At 40.3% G+C, this 13,770-nt stretch overlaps 1 protein-coding gene across 3 annotated transcripts in view; it reads right to left on the bottom strand.

The window, feature by feature from the left end:
• Positions 1 to 8,826: 8,826 nt before the first annotated feature.
• LOC120523190 (NACHT and WD repeat domain-containing protein 2-like) overlaps positions 8,827 to 13,770 on the bottom strand; it is a 51,066-nt gene continuing 46,122 nt past the window's right edge. For all 3 annotated transcript variants that reach the window (XM_039744239.1, XM_039744238.1, XM_039744240.1), the window contains one exon: positions 8,827 to 12,880. In XM_039744239.1, the coding sequence (XP_039600173.1) occupies positions 9,125 to 12,880 (3,756 nt within the window). In that variant the 3' untranslated portion in view covers positions 8,827 to 9,124. The remainder of the gene's footprint in view (positions 12,881 to 13,770) is intronic.

Consider the following 13,770-nt stretch of genomic DNA (forward strand, 5'->3'; position numbering starts at 1 on the left):
TGAAAACAAACGCGTGAACTAATTTCTCAGCATCTTTCAGTGATATAAGCGGTCTAACTTTACTTATGTTTCTTAAGTGAAAAAATGCTGTCCTAGTGATCTGATTAATATGCGATTTAAAATTCAGATTACAGTCAACAATCACCCCTAAGCTTTTTACCTCCGTCTTGACTTTTAATCCTAATGTATCCAGTTTATTTCTAATAGCCTCATTGTATCCATTATTGCCAATCACTAAGATTTCAGTTTTCTCTTTATTTAACTTGAGAAAGTTACTATTCATCCAATCTGAGATACAAGTCAGACATTGTGTTAGTGAATCAAGAGAATCGGGGTCATCAGGTGCTATTGATAAGTACAGCTGTGTGTCATCAGCATAGCTGTGGTAGCTCACATTGTGCTCTGAGATAATCTGACCTAACGGAAGCATGTAGATTGAGAAGAGCAGCGGACCCAGGATAGAGCTTTGTGGAACACCATATCGGATATCATGTGTCTTCGAGTTGTAATTCCCACAACTAACAAAAAAGTTTCTCCCTGTCAGGTAGGATTCAAACCAATTTAAGACACTGCCAGAGAGGCCCACCCATTGACTAAGGCGATTTCTAAGAATATTATGATCAATGGTGTCAAATGCAGCACTCAGATCTAAGAGGATGATAAAACAGATAAATGGCCTCTGTCTGCTAAAGTCTTTTCTCCCATCCCCACATAAAGCCATGGTCTTGGGGGCAGGAGATAAGATGTTCATTTCAATCATTTACTACTTTAACGAGTGCAGTTTCTGTGCTGTGATTTGTTCTAAAATTTTAAGTAACTGCAAGTCTGTGTGCCACCTGAATTACACATCACCATTTTATCAGGTTGTATGGTTGCCCGACTGAAATTTATCAAGAAGGTGGGGATAAGTTATATACAGTGGTAAGTCTGTGAGATTAGGTATTCTAAGGCTACATATTAATAATACAATAGGGACAGTAGAGCAATATATATAGCTGTTTTGATGTATGTGTTTGTTTATGTATGTGAATTTTAGGGCACCCAGTGTACAAATGCGGTGGAAGTAAAACATTGTTTGGTTGCTGAATGGAATATAACCAACAAAGTGTAGAGACTTCATGTGTGTCACAAGGACACCCGCATGTTTGTTAGGTGGTCATTTAACTGCATAATGACTGCCTTCTCCAGAACTTTACTTAAGAAAGGCAGCAAATTGTATTAGAGATGGGTCTAAAATTTTCAAGAGCTAAAGCTAGGAAAGGGGTCAAGATTATGTTTCTTAAGAAGGGGTTTAACTACAGCAGTCTTAAGACAGTCTGGAAAGAAGACCCCGTATCAGTAACCAGATGACTGGAACCCTAAAACAATTTACTATGTCAAGAAGTGTGAGGAAAAGGAGAGAGATTGTTTTCTTCCTTTATTCTCCACTCAATTAGCTGACTGTCCTGATACTTCTTTGAAATTGAAAATTTGTTGGTATTGGCAATTGTGACAAGGATGCAGGTGGAGTAAAGGTTTTAATTGAGATATTATTTGCAAGAATGGCTGAGTTGGAAAGAAAGTGCACCAGTTTAGGAGTTGGTTTGAATAAAGCTCAGCAGGAAGCCAGGAATGCACAGGTAGTAAAGAACACAGGTCAATCTACAAAAAAAGGACACACAGGCAATGAAAAAAATAGAAGGGTAGCACAGGAAGACAGGAAAGGAAAACAGTTATTTCTGTTTCAATTTTCTGGCCTTTTGCAATATCCTAAAAGGAAAGTGAAAGAGTCCCCCATTTTGACAGGATTTGGGGATGTGTCTTAAACCAGTTTGATGAGCATTTCTTTGCTAAAGTCTTTTCTCCCATCCCCACAAAAGCCAGGTTAGTGTAATATATGGTCTTGGGGGCAGGAGATAAGATGTTCTATTTCACCCATTGGTCTGAGGTATGGCTGTTTGGAATTGGAGTCTCAGAGGCCTTTAAGTACCATGATGTTAGAGATGGGTCTAAAATTTTCAAGAGCCAAGGGGTCAAGATGAAAGCTGAGCACCAACGATGTTTCTTAAGCAAGTCTGGGTTTTGACAGTCTGGTAACTTAAGACATCTAATTGCCTGAGGTTATAGATATAGAAGGGAAGGTGGGGATAAGTATTTCAAGAATATTAACGAGTCAATTAGACTGAAATTTACGAATAGCTGATACTTCTTTGAAACTTAAGAAAATTTGTTGGTATTGGGTCAAGGATGCAGGTGGAGCACGGTTTTAATTTGTTGGTATTGGGTTGAGATATTATTTTTTGTAAATTAGGTAAATCTATCCTAGTGAAAGAGTTTAATTTGTTTATAACAGAATGCTGGGATTTAGGAGGATCCTTAGTGTTGGGGAGATATACTATGCTATTTCTAATATCATTAATTTTTTGGTTGAAAAATACAGCGATAGCCTCATAGGTTTTACTGGAAGTACTTAGGAGGCATTCCTTTGAGTTACCTGGGTTTAGCAGACGATCAATCGTAGAGAGTCACGTGACTTTGGTGGCTCTGTGCTCTGTTGTTGTATGTGTTCCAAATTGAACACCTTTGGTTTAGCTTGAGAAGACAAGTTTCTTTGGTAATTTAGTTTTGAGTTTGTTTTTTTATAATAACTCTTCTTTGTTTTATCTACATGCATCTCTTTTCCTGTTACTTCAGTTGCTGATTCCTTAACTCTAGTGTGTTGACCCTTGCTCTGCATTTCTAGTCACAATTTGCCCCTAAATGATCTCTGGCAAATACACTCACCTTTTCAGTCAACGTATATGAAATACTTAATTGGTTATGATGCCATTTACCTTCATCAATATTAATTCACCATTTTACTTTTTTCTCAATGCTGAAGATTTGACTGTAAAATCAACAATGGATAAGAGACCTTCAGACAACATTTTACTGGTTGTCATACTGACCAGTCTCATGAGTAATGAATATATTTTATATCTTCCCTGGGGTCTTTTCTATTGCATTCTTTTCCAACTTGTATATATGTGTTTCTTGTTGTTTATTTATTTTAACTTTATCATTTTTTTTCATGTGGTCACTGCCATTTTGTGTGTTGTTTTGTGAGTACTTCCATATTGCTATTAGCAATGACCCTGTTGCTGGTCATATGATTCTTGACACCATATGAAGTCACTTAACCTCCCCTATTTAAGATGGAGGCACACAGCATTTGCATCTTAGTGTTGGATCTTTTCTATAAAAGCATACTTCATACTAGAGTTAGTTAAGGGAAAGAAACCTAAGGTTTTTGAGTACAAGTTTGCTTTACACCAGTGGCCTCACCAGAGTGGTGTGGGGGCTACACACAGCTCTGGGTAAAACCATTAGAGGGTTTGCCTCCTAAATTAATTTCTGCTCTCAGGTCCATAAGTATTTGGACAATCATACAATTTTCATAATTTTTGCTCTGTACACCACCACAATGGATTTGAAACAAAGCAATCAAGATGTGTACTTTCAGCTTTAATTTAAGGGATTTACCAAAAATATTGGATGAGGCATTTTGGAATGATGGCCATTTTTCTGCATAGCCCCCCATTTTCAGGGGCTCAAACATATTTGGATGTATGACTGAGAAGCTGTTCCACAGCCACTTGGGAGTGGTTCCCTCATTATTTCATTAACTATTAAGCAGGTAAAATGTTTGGGATTGATTCCAAGTGTGGAATTTGCATTTGGAAGCTGTCACTATAACTCTCAATAAGAGGTCCAAAGAGCTGTCCATGAAAATAAAAACAGTCCATCATTAGGCTGAGAAAACAAAAAAAAAAAAACACTTAAGAGAGAAAGCAGAACCATAATGAGTGATCAAATCAACAGTTTAATATATTCTTAAAAAGAAGGAACACACTGATGAACACAACAACACCAGAAGGTCTGGAAAACAGAAGAGAACTGTGCTGGATAATTGTAGTATTCAATCCTTGGTGAAGAAGAAACCCTTCACAACATTTAACCAAACCAAGAACACTCTCTAGGAGGTAGGCCTATCATTGCCAAAAGCTACAATCAAGAGAAGACTTCATGAAAGTAAAGATGGAGTGTTTACCACTAAGTGGAATCCATTGGTAAACCCTAAGGATATGAAGGACAAATTAGACTTGACCAGAAAACATTTTATGAAATCCTATCCAGTTTTGGAACTGTTTTCTTTGGACAAAGGAAACTAAGATCAATATATACAAAAATGCTGATGAGAGAAGAGTATGGAGAAGAGAAGAAACAGCCCATGATCTGATGAGTACCACATCATCAGTGAAGCATAGTAGAGGCAGTGTTATGACATGATCAAGCATGGCTATGAATGGAGGCCATTCACTAGTGTTTATTGATGATACGACTTCTGGCAGAAGTAGCAGGATGAATTCTGAAGTGTATCGGGCTATTCTATTTACTGAGATTCAGCCAAATTCTACAAAATTAATATGAAGATGCTTCACAGTGCAGATGACAATGAGCTAAAACATACTGTGAAAGCAAACCAAGTGCTTTTCAAGGCAAAGAAGTGGAATATTCTTCAATGGCCAATTCAGTCATTTGACCTCAACCCAACTGGACATGCATTTCACTTGCTGAAGACAAAAATGATGGCAGAAAGTCTAATCAACAAGGAGCAACTGAAGACAGCTGCAGGAAAGGCCTAGCAAAGTATCATTAGGGTGGAAAGCCAGCACATGCAGATGGTCATGGCTTCCAGAATTCAGGCAGTCATTGACTGTAAAGGATTTTCAACCACATATTGAAAATGATCGTTATATTTGTGATTATATTAGTTTGTACAAACAGTTTGAGCCCCTGAAAACTGAGACTACATATAAGAGGGTCATTTGATACATTTGGTAAATTTCTATGAGATGGTGCCACAATTCATTTAATGATGTCATGGCTAACAAGTGTGACTCTTCAAAATAGGTCCAACTTTCACCTGGAGGTGACACGTTATTTATGTTCTACAGACTTTTGAAACAATTTTTTCCTAAAAACAGTGTTTAACTTGCTTTTTTACCATACTTGTCAAACAACCCTTGAATTAAAACTGAAAGTCTATACTTCAGTCACATCTGGATTGCTTTGTGTCAGATCCATTGTGGCGGTGTACAGAGCCAAAATTATGATAATTGTGTTGCTGTCCAGATACATATGAACCTGACTGTTGTGATAGAAACACAGACCAGACATCGTGAAAAGGTTTGGGGCAGCCACCCATATAATATCCCTGGCTGCAAAAGGCTTTTTGAAAAGAACAGAGTTGTTCACAAGACTGAGTTCAAAACAGAACTGATTAATTGGTGGTAAGATGGCAGCTTTAAAGGTCTGTATAGGAAGTGACGTCATCGAAGGGGCCGGAACTGGAAGTGACATCTTCTTGGCCAGAAGTGACGTCATCTAGGGGTCTGGAACTGGAAGTGACGTCATTGAAGGGCCCAGAACCGGTAGTGAGGTCTTCAAAGGCACCGGAACCTGGCATGATTTCTTGGGAAAGGTCTGGAGGGAACTGAGAAAGACAGTCAGTGCACCTGCTGCCTCCTGGTCAGATGTGGTATTACCATTACTTAAGCCCTTTAGCTGCCTCCTACTCGCGCGTGTGTGACACTGTATAAAATGTTTGTACAGTGTTTTGGGCTGCATTTGCCAGGGGGAAAACATATGATGAAACGATTGAGTGTCTGAGGGCTGAACTCAACAAGGGGGAACCTAACTCCCTGCTACAAAAAAACGATTGAGTGGTATATGTCATTGACAGTTGGAATTACTGCACTGTATTAAACAGTACAATGACTGCACACTGCATTGTTTACAGTATGATCAGCTCTCTCTAAAGGAGCTCTATTCATCAAGCGGCCCAGGGGCCTAAAGAGTCTTGATCTGGCTTTGATTACCGCACTGATGCCACTGTTTCACACTCTTGTCTCCTCTGGTATTGGAATATCGTTCTTGTTCAGACTACACATTTGCCTTTTCCCTACACATGGTGTCTGTCCTCTCCTGATTATTTATAACTAACTCTAAACACCTTCTCCCACCCAAGTGTTCATAACAACTATTTGTATTAGGCTATAGTCACATTACCAGCCTCGTTGTTCAATTACAATTTTGTGCTTGATGGTTCACGTTTAGAAGTACAAGTGACCTGTATATCTCTCTATATATAAAAAAAATCCTGGAATGGAAAAGCAAGACGACGATACGTGATCTTCTCGGAAGACTTTTAAAAGACCCGAGAGACGAACAAGACTGGCCACAGAGCGTCTCGCGGGGACCGTAAACATGAGACTTGGTGCCAAGAGATTGTCCCAGGGCAGTCTCGCGGGGACGTGGAACATATGATTCTTGCAAGGCACGCCCTTCTTATCAAATAAGAGCACGGCCAGCCAGCAAAACAATGTTTGCCTGATAAGTCTGATCGGCACTCTGCTGTTGGGAAACATTAAAAATAACTTAAGTAGGCTAATGGCCCGTCTAAAAATTCTAAAGATGCATATTAACATATAAACATACTGTATATATATATATACACTCACCTTAACGATTATTAGGAACACCATACTAATACGGTGTTTGACCCCCTTTCGCCTTCAGAACTGCCTTAATTCTACGTGGCATTGATTCAACAAGGTGCTGAAAGCATTCTTTAGAAATGTTGGCCCATATTGATAGGATAGCATCTTGCAGTTGATGGAGATTTGTGGGATGCACATCAAAGGGCACGAAGCTCCCGTTCCACCACATCCCAAAGATGCTCTATTGGGTTGAGATCTGGTGACTGTGGGGGCCATTTTAGTACAGTGAACTCATTGTCATGTTCAAGAAACCAATTTGAAATGATTCGAGCTTTGTGACATGGTGTATTATCCTGCTGGAAGTAGCCATCAGAGGATGGGTACATGGTGGTCATGAAGGGATGGACATGGTCAGAAACAATGCTCAGGTTGCCCGTGGCATTTAAACGATGCCCAATTGGCACTAAGGGGCCTAAAGTGTGCCAAGAAAACATCCCCCACACCATTACACCACCACCACCAGCCTGCACAGTGGTAACAAGGCATGATGGATCCATGTTCTCATTCTGTTTACGCCAAATTCTGACTCTACCATTTGAATGTCTCAACAGAAATCGAGACTCATCAGACCAGGCAACATTTTTCCAGTCTTCAACTGTCCAATTTTGGTGAGCTTGTGCAAATTGTAGCCTCTTTTTCCTATTTGTAGTGGAGATGAGTGGTACCCGGTGGGGTCTTCTGCTGTTGTAGCCCATCCGCTTCAAGGTTGTGCGTGTTGTGGCTTCACAAATGCTTTGCTGCATACCTCGGTTGTAACGAGTGGTCATTTCAGTCAAAGTTGCTCTTCTATCAGCTTGAATCAGTCGGCCCATTCTCCTCTGACCTCGAGAATCAACAAGGCATTTTCGCCCACAGGACTGCCGCATACTGGATGTTTTCCCTTTTCACACCATTCTTTGTAAACCCTAGAAATGGTTGTGCGTGAAAATCCCAGTAACTGAGCAGATTGTGAAATACTCAGACCGGCCCGTCTGGCACCAACAACCATGCCACGCCCACAAATTGCTTAAATCACCTTTCTTTCCCATTCTGACATTCAGTTTGGAGTTCAGGAGATTGTCTTGACCAGGACCGCACCCCTAAATGCATTGAAGCAACTGCCATGTGATTGGTTGATGAGATAATTGCATTAATGAGAAATTGAACAGGTGTTCCTAATAATCCTTTAGGTGAGTGTATATATATAACTCTATATATGTACACACATGCTACCAGTCAAAGGTTTTAGAACACATCAGTTTTTATGGAAATGTACTCAGTTTATTGTCTTAATTTTTCATGAAATCAAGGCATAGAATGAGTAAACAATAGGAATAGGAAATAAAAAAAATAAGTCAAGCCATCATTAAGTATGCAAAATTTTATTCAAATCTTTGATTCATCGATGCAGCCACAGAATGCTAGTTGCTCTGTGTATGCCACCACCCCTGCCATATATGTGGTGGTGCAGTGTTAGCACTGCCCACTTGCAATAAAGGGTTCTGGTCCTGTGTGTTCCTTGCCTGGATTTAGCATCTTCGCCCTGTGTCTGTGTGGGTTTCCTGCAGATGCTGCGGTTTCTTCCCCCTGTCCAAAGTTTTGCAGGTTAGGTGTTCAACCTGTGATGGACTGGTGACCTGTCCAGGTCTTGTTCCTGACTTGGAACCAGTAATTGTTGGGAGAGGCTCCAGGTGCCCTTGGATGAGTGGATGAGGCACTAGATGGACTGGAACAATTTCTTTGTCCAATGGCCAAATATCCACTAAATACTGTCCTTTAACTATTTCAAGACAGAATTCATAGATGTTCAAGGTCAAAAGGTTTATGTAAATCTCCTCTGATGGGTTACATACTGTATAGTGGCATCATTGTGGGTTGGGGGACTTCTGGGGCTTTAGCCTTTGATTTCAGGGGTCCAGCTCCTGATCGTCAACAGTCCATTCCCCCTTTTTCCTGTGCTGCATTCTGTCACGCATGGTTGATGGCGTGAAATCTTCAATGGGGACCCCCCTCTCCGCTACTCTTCAACTAAGTTTCCATTTATGATATATGTGCCATTATCGGGGGGAGCTAAGGCCCTAATAAGTGCTCAAGCTAGAAACGTCTCTAGTTACATACACCTTATACCTTTTAAGATATATAAAACATTTTTCCTAAAACGTACACACAAAAATATAAGGCAGTGTAACTATGGTTACATGTTGATTAGCACATGGAAGTAAGAACTGTACTCTGTACATGTGACAATAATGACCCTATACGCTTATACAGTATATTATGTATATTAACAGATTTACCAGTTACAAGAAATATTTAAAATACTGTAGAACATTTTGCTAACATGTAGCTGTTTCAGTGCTGCAGGGCCATAAGACACCAAACCTTTCACGGTCCTAGAGGGTGCAATGGATGAAGACGTAGTGTAGCAATGATCAATTTGGTTCATTGTAAAAGTGAGGCTGTCAGTCATCAACAGTTCAATTCATTATTTTACAAATGAAGGATATAAAAAGTTGTCCTGATGAGTTGTGTTCATTATAGAAGTAAGCTGAAAGACTGCCTTTTCAGTGTGTCTCGCTAGAAGACTCCTTCCATATAATATTAGGAGACTGTCTGCCCAGGTATTGCTTTTGGTTTCTACTACTACATTTCTCCCTGCTTTCCATTTGAGCAAGGTAATGTTTAATTTTAACTCCACTTTCTAAATCCTCTGCAATCGAATAGATCCCAGTGGCCCCATCTTCAAAGCCCACATAAACCTGGTGGTCATCCGATACGGTCATGGCTGACGGATCTTTGCAGAGAAAGCAATGGCCAACAACCTTTCCATTAGAAACCTCAACTATACTGAGAATTGGTTTTGAATGAAAATCACAGCTACAGCTGCAGAGCTCAGACCTGCAAATGAACACAACATAGCGGCCATCTACTGTCAAAGTCGCTTGTAACACTGGACCTTTGGCTTCCAAAGCACAAAGATTCCCAAATCCTGTATCCAAAATATTAATTGTTCCTCCAATTACAGATATTATGGCATATCTTCCATCTGCCGAAGTCTGGAACGCTTCCAGATGACTAAGGCATTGAGAAGGCAGCTGGAACTGTCGGCAGATTGTTTCTTCCGATACCTTCCATGTGTAGAGGTATCCACAAGAGGTGAGGAGAACCACATAATCAGGATAGTCTAATAATGCCTTAAAGGCTGTGACCTCTGACTGACTTGTGCACGAGAACCTCTTGCTGACGCACCCTGACCACAAACTCACAGCCAAAAGGTCTCCGTCATGCAGACCGAGAACAAAGGTGCTTTCTGGTGTTATCACAGCATTTTTTATAAATGGGTGAATATTACACACAATGTGAGCTGTGGTGAGCTTCCACACAGTGGAGAGATTGCTTTCACAGAGAGTAATTACAACATTACTGTTTGGAGTTATTAGTATCTGTGACACAGCACAACTGCGAATACGGTTCACGTTATCCCCACTTTGTGTATTCCACACGTATATGTCTCCTGAAAATTCTGAAGTCACCAGGTACTCTCCGCTATCAGAGAGTGCCAGATTATTCACAAGGTCTTCATGTTCAAAGTTGGCGTCAATTATTCCAGAGACACAGTTCCATTTATAAACCACATCCGTACCATCTGCTGTGTAGAAGTAGTCTTCTTCAGGTGCCACAAGAACACATTTGATTTTCATTCCTGTTTTGGATACCAAAGAAGCTCCGACAATCAAGTCCATGTCCCAACTTTTAAGATACCCATTTGCAGTCACTGCCAATAAGTCTGACTGAGATTTGGCCATCTTTAAGACACAGTTATGCCCAGTGTCAAGAGTTAAAATGCACTGTCCAGTGCTGCTTTTCCAAAGAAGTAAGAAAGGACAGCCTTCTAAAGCAGCAATGATTATGTCACAGGGTTTTCCTAAAACAGCATGGCTAAACCGATGGCTCTTGGGGGCGCGGTACTGGTCCTCTATTACCCACTTTTCAGTGTTCCAAAGTACAATGTGAATCCTCTTACAGAGTAGAAGAACGTTCTCTTCCAAGGAGTGTTCCACCATTACTATCTCATCTAGGTCATTCAGATTGCAGAATTCTTTGCGCAGTTCCGGTTCTTTAATAGCTTCAACATCCCACACACATAAATTGCCAAAATTGTCTACCCAAAAGAGTTCCTTTTTGGAAGCACAGTGAAATAGGGAATGAACCGATCTTCCTGCCAGATCTGAAGAGATAGTTGCAAGCTGGCAACTTTGACCCTGTGTATCAAAAATTGTGACAGTACTCTTTTGTTGCCCACAAAATACATACTGTGCATCATGCGAAAGAGACAGACAGGTAACTACATGCTTACAGTTTAAGCGGGCACGACGGACTCTCGAGTTTAAATTAAAAACTTCAACAAATGTTGTGTTCCTGAACCATATAAACAAATTGCTGCCATCTGTAAGAAACCCTTGCATCTTCTCTACAGCTTCTGTTGCCATGGTAATATGAGGTTGGCACGGAATGCCATCAATTAATAAGGGTGAAGAAAGATAGTAGAGTAAAAGTTTGTTGCACGCAGTGGAAAGCAGGAGAAACTGCTTGAAGCATCTAGCAGCAAATATTTTGAAATTAGTAAAGGAAAGGCATTTAAACCCATTAACAAGTCCTTTCTCCCATGCCCACAGGGTGGCATTTTCTTGAATTACAATTATTAGTTTGCCATTGGCATCTATAACATCAGTCACAGGAGACAAATCCACAGATGGCAGCTTTACACATGTGGAGGGTATTGAGGTTATAGAAGATCGTAAGACTGCTAAAGAAGATATCTTTAGACCTTCCTGATAAGCTTGTTTAATGAAATTTGACAGGCTGGGACACATTTCTAAGAAGGTACATACTCGTGTTTGAATCACAGTTGTTAGTTCTTCAGGAGATGTTTGAAGTAAACACGCAGAACTTTGAAGAATTCCAGAGAGAAGTCGGAGCTCTTTATCAAAGGCAGTCTGAAATGCCTGCTGCAGTTCTGATACCAGATTGTTCAGCCTTCCTGCTTTTAGCATTGCTTGATGAAACCCCAGGTTCATCAGAATGGACCTACACAGCTCCGTCTGTTTTCCTCCTCTTTTTAAATGATAAAGAAGCTCCTGAATTTTGCGTGCATTTGTGAAACCAGATTTTGGAAGTGCTGAGCCATTGCTGAAGAGCCAGGGTTGAGAGGGCTGTTGTCTGTCAAGGTAAATCTTCATATGAGGTGGAATGTTGTTACCTGGCATGGAAGCGAAAGTCTTTGGAAATCCAAAGATGTTCGGCATGTTCGTAAGGGGTTTGGCTCTGCCAAAGGCCCATCTGCCATTAAAATAGTTAGCAATTGTATTGTGTGTCTCCAAAGCCAGACTTTGTTGGGTGAGGTAACGTCTGCAGATGACCAATGGAAAATGTCTATTTGTCCAAAAAAGGACCTGCGACCTCATGATGTATCGTCTTCCTAAAAATCGCTTCAGGTCTAACAACAGTTTTGCTACAACAGCTCCTGGTACCCTCAGTTTGCAAGGTGCTTCTTTGGATGAAAAAAACTGCGAAAGGACTTGGTCATCAAGGGAGAGAATATCAGCAAGTTCAGTTTCTGTGATTCCAGACTTTGGAATGATCAGATAAATCAGGGCTTTAGTGACCAATACTGGCCCATGTTTCTCCTCAAGGCTACAAAGGAACTTTTTAATAGACTCATGGACATTCTTTTCTAGGGATTCCTCTGTCACATCTAAACTGGACCGCCACTGAAGCACTTCTTTGTGAAGCAACTCAACATACAGGGGCAGGGTGCAGCCCTTCAGTGCATCATTTACATAAACTTGCTGACCTGAAGTAATTTTTCTTTGGGAAACCAATAAGTCGGCTTGCAGCAGTCTACTGCACTCTCTTTTCTCCTTTGGACTTAAGTGAAGGTATTGAGATGAACACGGATAGATAACCTTTAGAGCTTCTAAAATGCCATACTTCTTTGGAGTAGTAGATAGTAACAACTTAGCAAAGGGAGGTAAGGCTTTTGGAAGCCACCACAAACTTTGTGCATTTTGAGCTTCAGAAATCTGGTCCAATCCATCTACAATTAAAATCAGAGGCTGCTGACTGGAAGATTCTTGAACAAGGTTCATCATGACTCCTTGTAGACTGTTTATATCTAGGAAAGTGTCCTTTATGGATTTCTTGTAGCCAAATGCCATTTGTTGGCAAATACTAAGGAGCAGCTGAGACAGGGTGCCACAGTCTCCACGAATGAATCGAGCGATAACAACCGGGTCACATTCAGGTAACCAAGAGTGGACCTGTGGAATCAAAACACAGATATTAAAGTCTCTGGGATGTTTTTGCATTGGCAGTGTTTTCTGCTAAATTCTGCTTAGTTTTCTTGCTAAATGACATTTACAGTAGTGTTTCATTGCCAGCAGGGTTCTCTTTGTTTTGTTTCTGTCACCACTGCTTAGATGGGCCAAAAAAGGAACAAAACTAAACTATTGCATAAATAAGCTATGCAAAAATGAAACATTAGCAATTTAATAATATGCCTTGTTTCAACTGCCAAGAGGTTTCATGACCAGCAGGCATCTAAAATGTTAAAATACTAATGTGGCACTAATTTGTTGCAAATTCTTCTTAAGTAAACTAGTGACAGAAGGGTAAAGGTTATGGCACTTAATACAATTACTTATTACAGTTTTCATCCTAAGTCACCAGATTTTCAAGATATGACCATGCATTGGCAGATCCTGAAGGGCTGTTAAAGAGAAAACTGACTTTTTATGTGTTGAACTACCAATTCCAGACCAGATGATTGCCAATTTGTATAATGAGTGTTTCTATTTTACTTGCAAATAATTAATTAAAAATATTTGCCTCTGTACTATCATACCAGTGAGAAAAGGAACAATATGGACTATTAAAAGGATAATGAAGAGGATCTGTATCAGTGTTTCCCAACCCTGGGGTCACAACCCCAAGTGGGGTCATCTGATATGCTAATTGGGGTGTAAGAAAATATTTTAAAAACAGTAACGATGCACTGCACGTTATACACTTGACTTGAGTATTGCTAGTTTTCACCCTCTTTCTCTGTACGTTTAGCATTCGTTTGCTCAGAGGTTGATGCGCTCGTTGCTTCCTGAGCAGCTCTTCTTTTCTCCACTCTAGCGGCCCGATTGTTCTCTTCTTTCGTTGG

The sequence above is a fragment of the Polypterus senegalus genome, chromosome 2 (genome assembly GCF_016835505.1).
Source record: "Polypterus senegalus isolate Bchr_013 chromosome 2, ASM1683550v1, whole genome shotgun sequence".
In the NCBI taxonomy this organism is placed as follows: domain Eukaryota; kingdom Metazoa; phylum Chordata; class Cladistia; order Polypteriformes; family Polypteridae; genus Polypterus; species Polypterus senegalus.